This window comes from Erythrolamprus reginae, chromosome 1 (assembly GCF_031021105.1).
Source record: "Erythrolamprus reginae isolate rEryReg1 chromosome 1, rEryReg1.hap1, whole genome shotgun sequence".
Classification (NCBI taxonomy): domain Eukaryota; kingdom Metazoa; phylum Chordata; class Lepidosauria; order Squamata; family Dipsadidae; genus Erythrolamprus; species Erythrolamprus reginae.
This window is the reverse complement of record NC_091950.1, coordinates 8,371,838-8,389,221: the sequence shown is the minus strand read 5'-3', so window position 1 is coordinate 8,389,221 and position 17,384 is coordinate 8,371,838. Positions and strand designations below refer to the sequence as shown.

Sequence of the window (17,384 nt, the reverse complement as noted above, 5' to 3'; positions counted from 1 at the left end):
CCACCGACCGATTAGGTCCCACAGAGTGGGCCTTCTCCGGGTCCCGTCAACTAAACAATGTCGGTTGGCGGGCCCCAGGGGAAGAGCCTTCTCTGTGGCGGCCCCGACTCTCTGGAACCAACTCCCCCCGGAGATTAGAACTGCCCCTATACTCCCTGCCTTCCGTAAAGTTCTTAAAACCCACCTTTGCCGTCTGGCATGGGGGAACTGAAACATCTCCCCCGGGCATGTACAATTTATGTATGGTATGTTTGTGTGTGTGCTTCTTAGTATATTGGGGTTCTTTTAAACTTTTTCTTTTTAAATATTTAAATTATTTGGATTTGTTATGATTTGTGTATGCCTTGTTATGAGCCGCCCCGAGTTCGCGGAGAGGGGCGGCATACAAATCTAAATAATAAATAAATAAATAAATAAATAAATAAATAAATAAATAAATAAATAAATAAATAAATAAATAAATAAATGTAAGATATTATATATTGACCTATCCAAAGGGAGAATGTTAGGAATATGTCCATAACTGTTAGGTTGGCAATATATTGGCTGCAGGTGTTACACACTGCCATAAGAGGGAGCTCAGGTTCATAGCTTATGACTCACCCACTCAGTTTCTCTTTGTCAAAGCTACTCACTATTGATGGCTACTCACTGTTAGGTTTGCTCTTCAATTCTCTGCATCCTCTGTATTGTTGTTATATATTATAGCTAAAATGTGTTTAGGCTTGATATCTTTCTTTGATGATTATGACAAAGACAAATGGTAAGAAAGACTATGTACTTGGTAATATTTGGGTTGTTATTCTGATTTATTATGTAACAACAACAACAACAGAGTTGGAAGGGACCTTGGAGGTCTTCTAGTCCAACCTCTGCTTAGGCAGGAAACCCTACACTACTTCTGACAGATGGTTATCAATCTGTGTATGACTTTATATTGTTTAACTGAAGATGTTGTTTCTCAAAGTAAACTTTAATTTAAGTTAGTATATTTGTGTGTGGCTGACTAATCACAGCTAATCTCAATATACACATTTCTGTGTGTGCATAAATTTGGTAAGCAAGGATTACTCTGTTCATACATTAAAAGTGGCAATCTTGCAATTTGATAGACAAGAATAAAGGACATTATTGTACGACTGTGCTTTAATTTTTTCAAGCAAAATCATTGGTCCACACAGATATGGAGAACATCATGCAACATATTCAAGGGTTGGACTCTTGAAAATATTTGAGTCAATATTTTTCTGTTTCAAATTTCTACATTTTTTCTGGTCATAATCTGCTTTTTTGTATTTAAGTCTGGCCTCAGAATGATAATATAGCACTTGGGGATAAAGATGCAGCCCAGGAGACCAGCACTGGAGGCCAAGATGGAGAAGACCTGAACAGCCACCATGTATTTTCCTTTGGTGCTCAGATAGGTGGGCACAAAGGAGATCCAAACACTGCAGAAGACCAGCATACTGAAGGTAATCAGTTTGGCTTCATTGAAAGCCTCTGGCAGATTCTTGGCTAGGAAAGCCATTGTGAAGCAGATGGCAGCCAGAAAGCCCAGATAGCTGAGGGTGATGTAGAACATGACAACAGATCCTTCGTTGCATTGCAGGATGATAACTCCAGGCTGGGAATGGAAGTCAAAGTCAGGGAATGGGGGAGAAACTCCCAGCCAGATGGAACTGATGGCAATTTGGACCACAGAACAAGAAAGGATGATGGAATTGGCCAAGCTCTTTCCCAACCACCTCTTCACCAGGTTGCCTGGTTTTGTAGCAAGGAAAGAGAACACCACTGTGACTGTTTTGGCCAAAAGAGAAGAAATGGTAACTGAAAAGGTGTTACTGAAAATCAATTGTCGGAGAAGGCAGGTGGCTTTCCTTGGTTGACCGATGAAGAGAAAAGGAGACAAGAAGCAAAGTAGGAGGGAGATCAGGAGGATGTAAGAGAGGTCTCGGTTGTTGGCTTTGACAATAGGAGTTTCTCGGTAATGAGTGAATGTAATTAAGACAAGGACTACAGTTAGGAAGAAAAGTAAGGCAAAAGAAACAAGGATGCTGCCCAGATGTTCTTCAAAAGACAGGAAGGTTATAACTTTGATAATACATTGAACTCGTTCCACATTTGGATATTGATCATCTGGACACTTGGTGCATTTTTCTGTATCTGAGAAAATAAAAAATCAACATTTCCTCAACATTATGTCATTTACATTTCAAGCAACATCTTTTTGGGATAACAAATGATACCAGAAGCATTTTGCAAAATTTATTGCTTAATATCTGCTCAAAAGGAAGGTATGAAAAATATCATTTTCTAAACCGTACAAAGCTAACATTTTTGAAACTGGGGGGAATCCTAGGACCAAAAGGATGTTCTGTGTATCCTGCAGAATTTTCATGGTAATCCAGTTTGTTAGAGGTAAATAATGAATCAGTGTATCTTAAAGGGCACTTCTTCTATTTATTTATATTTATTTATTTATTTATTGGATTTGTATGCCGCCCCTCTCCGCAGACTCGGGGCGGCTAACTCTTCCAGATGGATTCAGAGAATGCCTATCATTTGGAATTTAGTTGGATGAAAGAGAAAGATAGGATCTTGCAAATAGCCTGGAATGACTACTTGCACCAATGGTAATATCGATGTGATGAGGTTGACCCATAACTGTCTATTTCACCTCATTGTGGACTATGATACCTTCCAGTGATCCACAAGTGGAAGCTGATGTAAAGTGTATTGCAATAATGCTTTATAGGAAATGGATCTGAGACAATTCTCTAACTCTGAGAGCCAGGGTGACACAGCAGATAGAGTGCTATACTGCAGGCCACTGAAGTTGATTGTAGATCTGAAGGTCAGCGGTTCAAATCTCATTACCGGCTGAAGGTTGACTCAACCTTCCATCCTTCCGAAGTGGGTAAAATGAGGACACAGATTGTGGGGGCAATATGCTGGCTCTGTTAAAAAATGCTATTGCTAATATGTTGTTAGCTGCCCTGAGTGTAAAGAGAAGGGTGCCATAAAAATTGAATAAATAAATAAATAAATAAATAAATAAATAAATAAATAAATAAAAACTTTCAAAGAACTCAGATGTTCCTAGATTTTTTACTTATGTTGTATTTATACCGCTCAGAGTCTGTTTGGAATAAGCGGCATATAAATGAAATAAATAAATAAATGAGATAGATAGATAGACAAACAGACAGACAGACAGACAGAGAGACTGACACACAGACATGCAGAGAAACAGGTAAATAAATAAATGTGGAAGGAAACATGCAAACTAAAAAAACACTATTTTCGCTGGCAGTAGCAAATGTCTGGACATATACATATACGTATGCAAATGCGTATACATATACATATACATACACATACACATACACATACACATAGACATACACATATATCAATATATCGATATATCTATATCCATTCTTTACATTCTTTACATTCTACATTGCCTTATATGGTAATACATTTCAACTTTTACCTTATACGGTCCTACAATGAAATATCACTCAGGAATACAATTCCTAATAGCAAAACCTGTCCAATATGCCATATTCCCCAATCCCTATCAATATCATTACTATTTTTCATTTTAATGAGAAATCATGCAGTTTGAAAATAAACAAAAAAATTGTTGAGATTCATTCTATCCTTTAACTTTTATGAAAATTGCCTTGGATGAATCCACTTCCTGAAAGCCTTCCCTTTTCTTTGGTGTCACCCACCTTCATGTATGGAGATGGTCCCCTCCGGACAAGGAACACAGTCGTAGCAGCAAAATGGCTCTCCTTCTCGCTTCTGTTTGAAAAATCCAGGATGACATTTTTCCACACATTTGGACTGAGGCAGAGACTAAGCAGAAAAATAAGGGATTCCAAAGAATATATGTAAGCACTAACCATCCTGACATCCTGATGTACTCTTGAAATAAAAGTGACCGTTCAGTTTCTAGAACTATAATGAGGTGAGGTAAAGTCATGTGAACATGTCCCTCAGAAAGTGTTAAGTCAGGAATCTTTTTGCTGCAGAATGTATGAGCGATGTATGAATCCTCAGAGAGGTGCTGCATACAAATCTAATTACCATATTTTTTGGAGTATAAGACGCACCGGTTTATAAGACGCGACTAGTTTTTAGAGAAGGAAAACAAGGAAAAAAGCATTCTGAACCAAACTGTGTAGTATTATATGGTTTAATAAAATTCCAGTGTAGCAGAATACTTTTTAAAACCATGAATACTTTTAAAAACCATGCATACTTTTTAAAACCATGTACACCTTTTACAAACTTCAAACTTGACACTTCAAGACTTATGGACTTCAATTCCAAGAATTCCTCTACCAGTCATGCTAGCTCAGAAATGGGAGTTAAAGTCCACAAGCCTTAAACATGCCAGGTTTGAAGACCCTTGCACTCCCAACCTCTAACTCGAGGGTCTTCCAACTTGCAGTTTTAAGACTTGTGGACTTCAACTCCCAGAATTCCTCCATCAGTCATGCCAGACTCAGCTCTGCTCCTGGTTCTCTCCCCCCCATACCCACCCACCCCACGGTTGAGATTCACACCCCCTTCTGCTCTAGCTGGACTTAGAGCTGGCATCGGTCTGCAACTGCATGACAGCTCCAGGCTCTGAAGACATAGCAGCCACAATTTGGACGCCAAGCCCAGCTGAGGAAAATCTAATGAAGGCTACACACCTGGGATTGGCTGCAGTGTGAGTTCGGCCTTGGGTGGCTAGCTTTCTACCAGGTTCTTTTCCTTTAAAGAGATAGAGAGAGAAAAGGGGGTGGGTGAATAACCAGCTTCTCTAGAGAAAGAAATGTGTATCGCCCATCAATTGCAGTGAAATTCTGTCTTTCTTTCTGTCTTTACATTACAACTGATGGGAGATACACATTTCTTTCTCTAGAGAAGCTGGTTATTCGCCCAACACCTCTGGCCCAGCAGGCTTCAAACGAGTGGTGTGTGGGAGGGGGAGGCAGGGAAGACTCTGGATTGAGCCTCTGAGTGCTGCCCGCCCCTCCTGGCCATTGCCTGCTTGAAGCTGCCCTCTTGCCCAGTGGGAGGCGAAGCACTGGTGGGGGGGTATCAGGCTCCATCAAATGGGCGATGTCCGGGAGCCAGCCATGGCCCACTTAATGGAGCCTGACACCTTCCCCCCAGCACTTCAGGATCCCGGCTGGCAGCTTAAAGCGGGCAATGGCTGGGAAGGGGAGAGAGGAAGGAAGCTCTCGGAAGTGAAGCCAGAGCCATCCTCGCCTCCCCCTCCCGTCGACTGCCCGCTGGAAGCCTCCTGGGCCAGAGGTATTGGTGTTGGGATTGGGGTTCGGCGAACCTACTGAAACTCCGACATCAGGTTCGTCCGAACCTGCCGAACGCAAACTTCAACGGGTTCGCCCAACACTATCCTTTAACTCTAACATCAATCTGTCCATCTTTGCACATTTTAAAATTTCTTCTTCTGTGACAGCATCTTTATTTTTCCATTTCTGGGCATATGCTATCCTTGCCACAGGTAAAATATGTAACATTAAATATACTTTATTTTTTTTGTGTTTGTCGATGGTTATTCCCAACAAAAATAATTTGGGTTTCAGATTGAATTTCATCTCTAAGATCTCTTCCAGCTGCGCTCTAATTTTCTATGTGTGGGAACTTCTTAGGCCCAGCCAAATATCCAAGACAATTTCCCTATAATTAGATTTATTTTTATTTATTCTAAGAGCTGGAAGGGACCCCCCACTCAAGCAGGAGTCCCTACTCCATTTTAGATAAATGTCTGTCCAATCTCCTCTTGAAAGTCTCAAGTGTTGTCACTCTCATAATTTCCGCAGGCAAGCTGTTCCACTGGTTGATTGCTCTTATTGTTAAGAAATTTCTCCTTCTTTCCAGGTTGAATCTTCCATTTTTCCTTAACTGGTCTAGTGGTGCTTTGCTCAGTTCCTGCATCCGTTTTTCATATATTATAATCTCCAGTCCTCTAATCATCCTGACTGCTTTCTTCTGCACTTTCTCTAGAATTTCAAAGTTTTTTTGTAGTGTTGTGACCAAAACTGGATGCAGTGTGATCTAACTAACGCTTTATACAGTGGTATCAGTACCTCCTCTACACAAGGTTATATACTTGAATATATAACAGGTATATACTCAAGTACATATGATATACACATTCTGACAGACATACAGACCGACAGACAGACAGACAGACAGAAAGGTAGAATAAATCCTAGTTCCAAAGTTTCTTTCAAAGTGGAACAAAAGGACCTCCTTCTAGCCTTGATTCAACTACATCAAATTCAGTCCAAACCTTATTGAGGCACTCTTGAGCAAATTGGCCTTCCTGTTTGTTATTTGAAGACAAAGAAGAAATGGATCACAATCCTTAGTACATGAGGGATTGGCCCTCTCTTACCATTTTCATGCATCTTCTCCATGTCAACACTGAGCCCTTGTGCATATGCTTAGTCTGATGAAATGGGTCAGAATCTTTTGGAAAATATAGGAAAAACACCAATATTTCTCTTACCCTGTTATTCAACTTTAGCCATGACATATTTTCTTGGTTGATAATAAGACTCTGCTTTTCAACAGTCACCAGTTTGTCTGTCGTGTATTTGTCCCCGGGGAAAAACACCCAGGTAGAGATACTCAGGTCAGCTGTTAAGTCTCCATTTTCGTCCAAGTACAGTTTGTATTCAGAAAGATTGCAAAATTCATTCTTCTCCAAAAATGGATGGAACTAGAATGGGTACACCCAGGCATTTCAAAAGCAGTACACTTGGTAAATTAGCCTTTAGGTCTCATTTATCTTTCTTTTACAGAGGTCTAACTTTCAAATATCCTTAGTTAGTAGAACAGGTTTAACTACTATTTTCAAAAATGAAAAAGAAAGATTCAGAAAAATTTGTCAGTCATATCTTGGCAATATATGTTTTGAAAAAAAATATGATTGACAAAATAAGTTATCTTCTAAAGTAGATCATAAATAAACGGTCAAATTGGCCAAATGTGATTGGACACATGAGGAATTCATCTTGGTGCATATGGTGTCAGTATGCATAAAAGAAAAGAAAAATTCATCAAGATATATTATAAATATATCTGGATTAACTAATTGTACTTTATGGCTACATTAAGAGGATATTATCACTGTTTCTCTAGATCACCATCATAACAAATTTATATGCTGCTCAATTTGTGGTGCAAGGCCACCATGCATGTCTGGAGGTACAAATGTCCCACCTACTGTTTTTACAAGGTGAGAAGTTGGGGTGGATCCTATGAGTTGCTCTCTTTATGTAGTTGTGGGTTCTCCCTGCTTTTCTGATTACACATTTTTAACAGATTTTGGAACTGTTGATTATATAACTAAGTCTGGATGGTATGATAATGGTTGATAAAACTGACTTTAAAATTGTATTCTTTTAAAAAAGACAATGATTCTAGAAAAACCTCCAATAAAATTTATTTGTCTGTCTGTCTATCTATCTAATTAATTAATACTACTTCTATGCCACCCAATCCTGAAGCACTCAGGGTGGCTTACACCAATATAAAAATACAAATACACTGATACCTCATCTTACGAACCCCTCATCATACGAACTTTTCGAGATACGAACCTAGGCATTAAGATTTCTTTGCCTCGTCTTAAAAACCCTTTCCGTCTTATGAACCTGAGTTCAGGTCTGTGGGCTCTTTTACTGCGCCTGTGCTCTCTGACTGCCAAGGGGATTCCCCTGCCTTGTGACTGTCATCACCGGGATTTCCCATTTGCTTGCATGGGAATTCCCCGCCGGAATTCCCCGCCCCCTTTTGCTTGCACCTGAGGCGGGGAATGCCGAAGCTGCCTCATTTCCCTGCCACTTTCCCTTCTAGCCCTCCGCTTCCTCTGCTCCCTGCAGCTGCCCCATTCTACTGCCAAAATCCCCCCTAGACTGCCGCTTCCTTCGCCCCATTTCGCTGCTAAAATCACCCTTCCAAAAGCTTCCTTATCTTGCCTCAGATTCCTCCAAAAATCGCCATTCTAAAAGCTTACTATCTTGCACTAAATTTTCCCAAAAATCTCCACTTCAAAAGCTTCCTATCTTGCCCTGAATTCCCCCCAAAATTGCCACTTCAAAAGCTTCCTTTAGGGGGAATTTAGTGCAGGATAGGAAGCTTTTGAAGTAGCAATTTTTGGGGAAATTTAGTGCAAGATATACAAATATTCCATAGTCGACCCATATTTAATAATCAATCATCCCTCCTCAAATTTCTACCACTGTTCTCATTTTTGGGTCTCTCTCCTGTCTCTCCCCATTTTCTGTTTCATTTGTTTCTCATTTCTCCCTCTTCCTCCCTTGTGTGTATCTGTGTGAACTCTTGAACCATTTCCAAAAACAGGTGAAAGCTGGGTTTTTTTTCTCTGTTATTATTTGGTGCTTTTTACTATATGCTTTAAATCAAGAGTAACTTCTCTCTCTGTTTCTCTCTCTTTCCTGTCATTCTTTGCCTCAATCATTTTTTTCATTTCTCTTTTTTTCTCCACTTTTTTCTATCATTTCTCTCTCTTCCTTCCACTCTTCTCTCTCTCTCCTGCTTTCTATCTCTCTCTCTCTCTTGCTTTCTTCCTCTCACTCTCTCTCTTCCTTCATCTCTTCTCTCTCTCTTTCTCTCTCTCTCTCTTGCTTTTTTCTCTCTCTTTCTCTCTCTCTCCCCCTCTTGCTCTCTCTTTCTCACTTTCTCTCTCCCTCTCTGCTTTCTATCTTGCTCTATCTGTTGCTCTCTCTCTTTCTCTCTCTCTTGTTCTCTCTTTCTCTCTCTTGTTTTCTTTTTCTCTCACTCTTTCTCTCTTGTTTTCTTTCTCTATCTCTTGTTTTCTTTCTCTCTCTCATGCTTTCTCTCTCTTGTTCTCTCTCTCTTGCTATCTCTCTTTCTCTCTCTCCCCACTTTCTCTCTCTTTCTCACTTTCTCTCTATCTTGCTCTGTCTGTTGCTCTCTCTTTCTCTCTCTTGTTCTCTCTTTCTCTCTCCTCCTTTCTTCTCTGTGGAGGCCAACAAATGTTTTTCTTATTTTGAATGTTCCAGGTGGGCTGGCAGGGCGATGGGAAGCACATGCGAATGCGTGCCCGACATTCAAAATAACCTTTGCTGGCCTCTGCTGTGAGAATGCCTGCCCCACCTCTCCTGCAGTCCCTTCGCTGACAGCCTGGGACGAAAGCGCTGTCAGTGAAGGGACTGCAAGAGGGGCAGGGTGGGTGTTCTGAAAGTGCTTGGAGCGGCTATTGGCCGGATGAGGACGACGAGAAGCCGCAGCCGCCACTGCCGATGCAGCCACCACTGCAGGAGGAGCTGCGCCCCAAGGCAGGAAGCAGAGGAGGAGAAAACCGGAGAGAGGGGTGGATTGGGCGGGCGGGGCAGTGGCGAGATGCCAGAGGTGCAAGGGTGCCAGAGGCGCTGTGGGGGAGTTGGGGTGGCTGTGGCTCCCTTTCCTTCTGCCTATGTCTACTGACAGTGCCTCCCCGCCCCCCGCCGGCTGGCAGGGGGATGGGGAGCACACGCAGATACATGCCCAACATTTAAAATAACCTTTGTTGGCCTCTGCACTTTCGTCGCTCCCTGCCCCCAACTTCAATGCCCAGTTCCTAGAGCAGCCTTGGAAGAGGGTGAATGGAGAGTTATTTTTGGGCACGCGGCCACATGGCCGCACACTTTAGAGTGAACATTGAATAAGGGTGGGGACGTACATTGATTTTGCTGCCTCTAACGCCATGAGGTAAGTCCTAATATAGAGATTGTAGGGGTAGCAGTGGCAGCAGGCAGCCCTTCAGTGAATAAGGCTGTATTACTATTACTATTAGCAGTAATGGGCAGCCAAAATTTTTACTGCCACACTTTAGGTGTAGCTTATTTTGGGCGTATGGCTTGTCGACCATGTGACCAGGTGGGAGTGGCTTGAATGATAATCATTGTTCAAATGAAATGTTAAGTCCTTGACTTACAACCTCAGCAGTGTCACTCACTGGGGTGACAATTTGCTTCACGTTTCCCACCCTCAATTTTCTGGGTTGCCCCCCCGCCTCAGGCTGGGTAATGAGGCAAACAGGTGCCGATCAGCTGTTGAGAAAAGATGGGGGAGGAAAAGAACCTCCCGCAACTCCTGCCAGTGCTGGTCTCCCTGCTGCTTTCCGAGGAGGAGGAGGAGGAGGAGGACGGGAGGGGAGGATATAAAAATATCTTTAAGCCAAGGGAGAGTCGCATGGTTATTATTGGCGCACAATGCCTTTCATCTCAGTTGTGGGTGGAGTGAGGGCTTTGCAAGGGGAAAAAGAGGAGGGGTGACTGGTAATCCAGGAAGTGACTGCCACCGGTAAGCTGGAGCTGCGCACACAGCTTCATTTCTGCCAGTGGAACTGCTTTCAACCCTGTCCTGTCTGCTGCCCACCAATGACTATAAGTCTTCTCATTATTCCCATCACCCATTTCCTCTCACTTATGACTGTATGACTGTAACTTTTTGCTTGTATCCTTATGATTTATCTTTTTAAAAAAATGATTTTTATTGATTATAAAAATTTAAAAAACACAAGACAAACAGAACATACGTAGCAAGAAAGAGGGGGGAAAGGAGAAAGAAAAAAAACACAGAAAAACAACGAAAACAAAGCATTAAATGGACATTTCCATAATGTGAATTGTACATGGTACACATCATAAAAGTGAAAAAAATATTTTTATTTATTTATTTATTTATTTATTTATTTATTCATTCATTTTGATTTGATTTGATTTGATTTGATTTGTATGCCGCCCCTCTTCGAGAATTATATGCTGCATATTCCTATGATTATAAGAGATTGTTTTTATGATACATGGGGTTGGTTTATAGTAACTTATCACTAAGAACACAATATACGTCTGGATATATATATAAATGTGGATTAAGATAGTTTACAATCATATCCTTATGATTTATATTAATATTGATTGTTTCCTGATTGCTGATTTGTACCCTATAACAATCATTAAGTGCTGTATTTCATGATTCTTGACACTTCAAGGATCTGTTAAGATCTGTTCAGTTTTATTCCAGAATTGGGGATATGGTAAAAAGAACACAGTTGCAAAAAAAAGAAAACCCCAACCAAAAAGGGGAAGGTTGTTGAGAAGGTGGTGGCACTCCAGCTCCAGCGGTCCTTGGAAGAAGCCGATTATCTAGGCCCTCAGCAGTCAGGATTCAGGCCTGGCTACAGCATGGAAACTGCTTTGGTCGCATTGATGGATCATCTCTGGCGGGCCCGGGACAGGGGTTTATCCTCTGTCCTGGTGCTTCTCAACCTCTCAGTGGCTTTTGATACCATCGACCATGGTATCCTTCTGCACCAGCTGGAGGGGTTGGGAGTGGGAGGCACTGTTCTTCAGTGGTTCTCCTCCTACCTCTCCAGTCGGTCGCAGTTGGTGTTAGTGTGGGGTCAGAGGTCAACCTCTAGGCTTCTCCCTTGTGGAGTGCCTCAGGGGTCAGTCCTCTCCCCCCTGATATTTAATATCTACATGAAACCGCTGGGCGAGATCATCCAATGCCATGGGGTTAGGTATCGTCAGTATGCAGATGATACCCAGTTGTACATCTCCACCCCATGTCCAGTCAACAAAGCAATGGAAGTGATGTGACGGTGCCTGGAGGCTTTTGGGGTCTGGATGGGTGTCAACAGACTCAAGCTCAACCCTGATAAGATGGAGTGGCTGTGGGTTTTGCCTCTCAAGGACAATTCCATCTGTCCGTCCATTACCCTGGGTGGGGAATCATTGACTGCACCTTGGGTCCGCAACTTGGGTGTCCTCCTCGATCCACAGCTCATATTAGAGAAACATCTTTCAGCTGTGGCAAGGGGGGTGTTTTCCCAGGTTTGCCTGGTGCATCAGTGGAGGCCCTATCTGGACCGGGCGTCACTGCTCACAGTCACTCATGCCCTCATCACCTCGAGGCTCGACTACTGTAACACTCTCTACATGGGGCTACCTTTGAAAAGTGTTTGGAAACTTCAGATTGTGCAAAATGGAGCTGCAAGTGCAATCATGGGCTTCCCCAGGTATGCCTATGTCACACCAACACTCCACAGTCTGCATTGGTCTCCGAGTCTACGGAGAGGGGCAGCATACAAATGTAATAAATGAATGAATGAATGAATGAATGAATGAATGAATGAATGAATAAATAAATAAATAAATTGGTTGCTGATCAATTTCTGGTCACAATTCAAAGAGTTGGTTATGACCTATAAAGCCCTTTATGGCATCGGACCAGAATACCTATGCTGTCAGGCATGGGGGAACTGAGACCTCATACCTGCCACGTCTGCAGCCTTGGAGCCCCCAAGCTCCCTTTGCCCTCCTTCCTTCTCCTCTTGGATATGGAGGAATATGCAGCATTCAAGGCATGGGCTAGAGTCTTAATGGTGCTGTAACAATGGTGGAAATTCCGGGTCGCTATCATGTTTTGTATCCATTGGGTCTCCAGTGGTGATTTCTCAGTGCATCTTTTCCGACCTTTGACAGAAAAGACATGCTTTGAAAAAGAGCAGGAAAATGACTGTTGTTGTTCCATAAAGAAAATGGGTATATAGGCATCCTTTATTGGCTCCTTTTTTCTCTCAAAAGCAACAGTCCAGATACTATTCACATATTTGAGAGCTCTGTCGTACCTCAATGGATATGTTGAAGTGAGTGTTGTGATCCAAACTTTCCTTTCAATGGGTTCTGGCAAATATCTAAGTACAAAATGAAAAGGAAGAATTCTGTCCCAAGCAGCACCATGTTCTATGTAATGAATGTAGACATTAACTTGTCTCCACTTAGAGAGGGCATTGCTGTGGGGTGCTGCAAGTTGAGTTGCTGAGAATTGTTGTGATATAACAACACAAATTCCATTTATGACAAGCAAAGGAGTAACAGTTCTCATGAAATTATCTCCATTTTCTGTGTCTGGAGCAAAAAGACCAACCAGGGTCCATCTGAAATGGAGGAGCACTTGAACAATTCCTGGGTAGAGGACCCCTTTTTTTGGGAAAAAACTATGATAAAAGGGCAATTGCCTTTTATCATGCAGCAAATCTGAAAATAGTTCAAAATTGATCTGAAAGAAACAATGAAGAATACTGCATAATGTTTGGGGTCAGATCAATTCCAAAATATTAGCTTTAAAGAAATACAATTTCATGAACTTATTAGAATAAATTATTGTTGATTACCCATTAACTCTTAAGAAAATAAAGAATAAATATGCATAACATTAACAAGATTGTATATAACAATAATATAAAAGAAAATAAATTAAAAAGAATAAGAATAAATAAAATAAATAATATTTGTCCATCATCCCTACATCTCTGACCCACTGTGGATCCCAATCCCTAACTATGATGCATATAATGGCCATGATGAAAAGCAGTTTGTCAGTTCCAAATGGATCTATCACATACTGACCCACCACTCATTTAGTTTATCTATAAGTTGGCATACAAACCTGAGGGACTTTGTAGGTGTCTCCTAATGTTGACATCTGGATGGAGATGTCATAAGTAGCTGAATCAATAAGAGCCAAAATGTGGTCCTTCCTTCCACAGCCGTAGTTGGGAACATTGCCTTCTCCAGTAGAGAGCATATCCATCAAGGCATCTGAAGTCAACAGTGTGTTCAAATAGTTGTCATGGATGTTGTAGCCAAGTGTGAAATTTTGCACAAGTCTGGAAGTCTTGTTGACCAATTGAATATTAAAAACGTAGCGTAGTAGTCTAAACTTATCAAAAGGTGAACTGATATAAAAAATGTTCATGTTATCATCATCATCATCAAGACCAAAAGCAAAATATTTTTTTTCAATTGAATGCTCTTTGTCTCCACAAGCCTTCTGAGTCTTAAGCTAATGCCAATCCAAAACCAGAGGCAAATGATAGTTACCCATCAGCATTTATTTTAATAGTATTAGCATTAGCAATAGCATTGAGACTTATCATCATGGATAACATAGGGGGCATGCAGGTGCACTAATTTTATTATTATTATTATTATTATTATTATTATTATTATTATTATTAATAATAATAATATATTAGATTTGTGTGCCGCCCCTCTCCAAGGAGTAATTTAATTTAATTTAGTTTAGTTTTTAGTTTAGTTTAGTTTAGTTTAGTTTAGTTTAGTTTAGTTTATTCGACTTCTATGCTGCCAATCCCATAGGACTCAATAGAACAATAGGGTCACTGTATTTTTATTCTTTTATTCTTATTCTCATTTTTGTTTGACAAATTCCAATAAATAAAAAATAAAATAAAATAAGAAGTTGGTATTGAAGTATAACTAAGCATTAGACCAGAAAAGTTATGGAATCTGGATTTTTTTGGGGGAGGGTGCTTATTTCCCCCCCCCCCAATCTTTGGATGGAATATTTTTTTTTCTATGAAAGGAGATAAAACAGAGAAGCAATGGAAATCAAAACAGTTCAAGAAATAGGTCCTACAATATAGGCATAAGTGAAATAAGAAGAAAAGAATTGAGAACTGCAAATGGAGGGAATGAAGCCCCATCACAGTGAATGACTTACAACTCAATCTGACAATGAGGAGCCGTGTTGAAAGACAACATTGTTGTATGTAATATTTTAGTTCCAGTGTTGATCATACTAATGATATGGTCTCCTGGACTGTAAAAGCTCCATGGTTTTTTTTCATCCTCATTCTCAAAATTCACCAGGCACTTCATTCCAAGCTTCCCAGAGACTGGCTGTGACAGCAGCAGCAACAGAAGCACAAGCAGAAGATCCATAATTCATGTGTCAGAATCAACTCCCTTCCTGTTTCTAAGAAAGAACAGTGAGAGTGAATTGAACATTTAGATGAATTGAAAGCACTTTTATAATGTGGAAATTCTGGTGACTTTCTGGATTCAGAGAGAGATAAACCAAGCTTCACCTGGAAAGGAGAGAAAGTACATCCAAGGACACCATCCATACCTGTACCAAAACCAGTGCTACATTGTATGTGACTGAGGCATTTGTCCTTTTCTAATGCAAGATCACTTCCATGTTGTTCTGTTATTTACCGCAAAGACAATCACTGGAGAATTAGCAGAAGAGGCTCCAGAGACTAGAACTTTGAAAATTACAGTGGGAACTAACATCTCCTCTGAGGACCTTAAATTTCTTCAGAACTCCATTCACTAAGGAGTGGCTGGAGAAGAGCATCTTGAAGAAAAATAGTAGATCCATCTTTGGGGATTGATGTACATTGTTGTGTAGTGGTTGTACACCTTTCCTGTCAGGTCATGTCCAGAGAGTTACGCTGCATGAAGATTGATTGACTGATTTATTTATTTATTATTGGACTTATATGCCGTCCCTCTCTGAGAACTCGAGGTGGCTCACAATATATAAAAGAACAATGCAATATAATCCTAAATCCAATTAATATAAAACCCACTAATCTAATCTAACCATTATTAAAAATCAATCCTACCCACTCAACAACATGGATATAATTCATCGGCCAGGGGCTAAAATCTAATGGCCCCAAACTCAGTGGCATAGATGAGTCTTTAGACTTTTTGCCTATCTGGACTTCAGCAAAGCCTTTTTTATACGGTTCCACATAAAGAGCTGATAGATAAATTAGTGAAGATTGGACGTAATCCCTGGATAGTTCAATGGATTTGCAGCTGGCTGAAGCATAGACATCAGAGAGTTATTGTTAATGGCGAGTATTCTGAGCAGAGACAGGTTACAAGCGGTGTGCCACAAGGGTCTGTTCTGGGTCCTATTCTTTTTAATGTGTTTGTGAGTGATACAGGGGAAGGTTTGGTAGGGAAGGTTTGCCTATTTGCCGACGACTCTAAAGTATGCAATAGGGTTGATATTCCTGGAGGCATCTGTAATATGGTAAATGATTTAGCCTTACTAGATAAATGGTCAAAGCAAAGGAAACTGCAGTATAATGTTTCCAAATGTAAAATAATGCACTTGGGGAAAAGGAATCCTCAATCTGAGTAGTTGTATTGGCAGTTCTGTGTTAGCAAAAACTTCAGAAGAAATGTCAGCGGAGAGGGGCAGCATACAAATCTACATAATAATAATAATAATAATAATAATAATAATAATAATAACAACAACAACAACAACAACAACAACAACAACTCTGCTGAGCATATGTCTAAGGTTTCGCACAGGGCTGAACCGAGACATACTAATAGGCTGGATCACATGCTTCACCCTCATGCCTCAGCTTCAGCTTGCTTTGTGAGGCTTTCTATTTTCATAAACTTAATTAGCCTTATTTAATGGATAGCCTAGAGAAAAAGAGGGCCAGAGCGGACATGATAGCAGTCTACAGGTATACGAGGGGTTGCCACAGAGAGGAGGGGATCACTTTATTCTCCAGGGCACCGGAGGGCCGGACGAGGAACAACGGCTGGAAGCTGACCAAGGAGAGATTCAACCTGGAAATAAGGAAGAACTTCCTGACGGTCAGAATGCTCAAACGGTGGAACAACCTACCAGCGGACGTTGTGAACTCCAATACTCTGGACATTTTAAAGAGGAAATTGGACTGCCATTTGGATGGGATGCTATAGGGTTCCTGCTTAGGCAGGGGGTTGGACTTGATGACCCGCAATAAATAAATAGATAGGTAGATAGATAGATAGATAGATAGATAGATAGATGAATGAATGAATGAATAAATAAATAAATAAATAAATAATGGATTATCATGGATAATGTATAAGCCATCATGCATCCTTGCAATAAAGATAGTAGAATGGGGCAAAACTCACTTAACAAACATCTCACTTAACAACATGAACTCAATTATGGTTATAAGTCGAGGATTACCTGTATTTCTCTATCCATGAGACAGACCTCACAGGGTGAGTTTTCCACCCTGAGAAACATCAGGAGAAAAACTACAGCTGATCCAAAATGAAATAATGTTTACAATCAAGTGTATTACTAAATTCACCCATATTATACTTCTGTTGCATGAGCTATACCAGCTGCCAGGTTTCTTCCAGGTGCAGTTCAATGTGCTGCAGAGGTGGGTTCCTACTGGTATGGAAATCCAGTAGTGACCCAACGATTGCATAATTTGGGCAGCCAAAAATAAATGCATAATAAATCATATAGATGTTGAAACTGCATATTTATATGCAACTTTACAACATACCATTTATATGAAAAAAAGCCATTAGGTTTAAAAGATGATGGAAAAACTGGTTATTGGAAATGAAAGAAAAGTCTTTATGAATTAAAGCGATCAGGTTATGAATAGAATAAGTGTATTGTAAAAGAATTAGTTTCTATGGATTTTAAAGCTGGCATAGCTGATATTTGTTTATTTAGGA

At 40.6% G+C, this 17,384-nt stretch overlaps 1 protein-coding gene across 1 annotated transcript in view; it reads right to left on the bottom strand.

Annotated features, from left to right (window-relative positions):
- Positions 1 to 1,252: 1,252 nt before the first annotated feature.
- LOC139157217 (vomeronasal type-2 receptor 26-like) overlaps positions 1,253 to 17,384 on the bottom strand; it is a 40,475-nt gene continuing 24,343 nt past the window's right edge. The window contains exons 5-9 of the mRNA XM_070733793.1: positions 13,519 to 13,914; positions 12,343 to 13,128; positions 6,542 to 6,754; positions 3,741 to 3,867; positions 1,253 to 2,163 (exon numbers count right to left, since the gene is read on the bottom strand). Of these exons, the coding sequence (XP_070589894.1) occupies positions 1,253 to 2,163; positions 3,741 to 3,867; positions 6,542 to 6,754; positions 12,343 to 13,128; positions 13,519 to 13,914 (2,433 nt within the window). The remainder of the gene's footprint in view (positions 2,164 to 3,740; positions 3,868 to 6,541; positions 6,755 to 12,342; positions 13,129 to 13,518; positions 13,915 to 17,384) is intronic.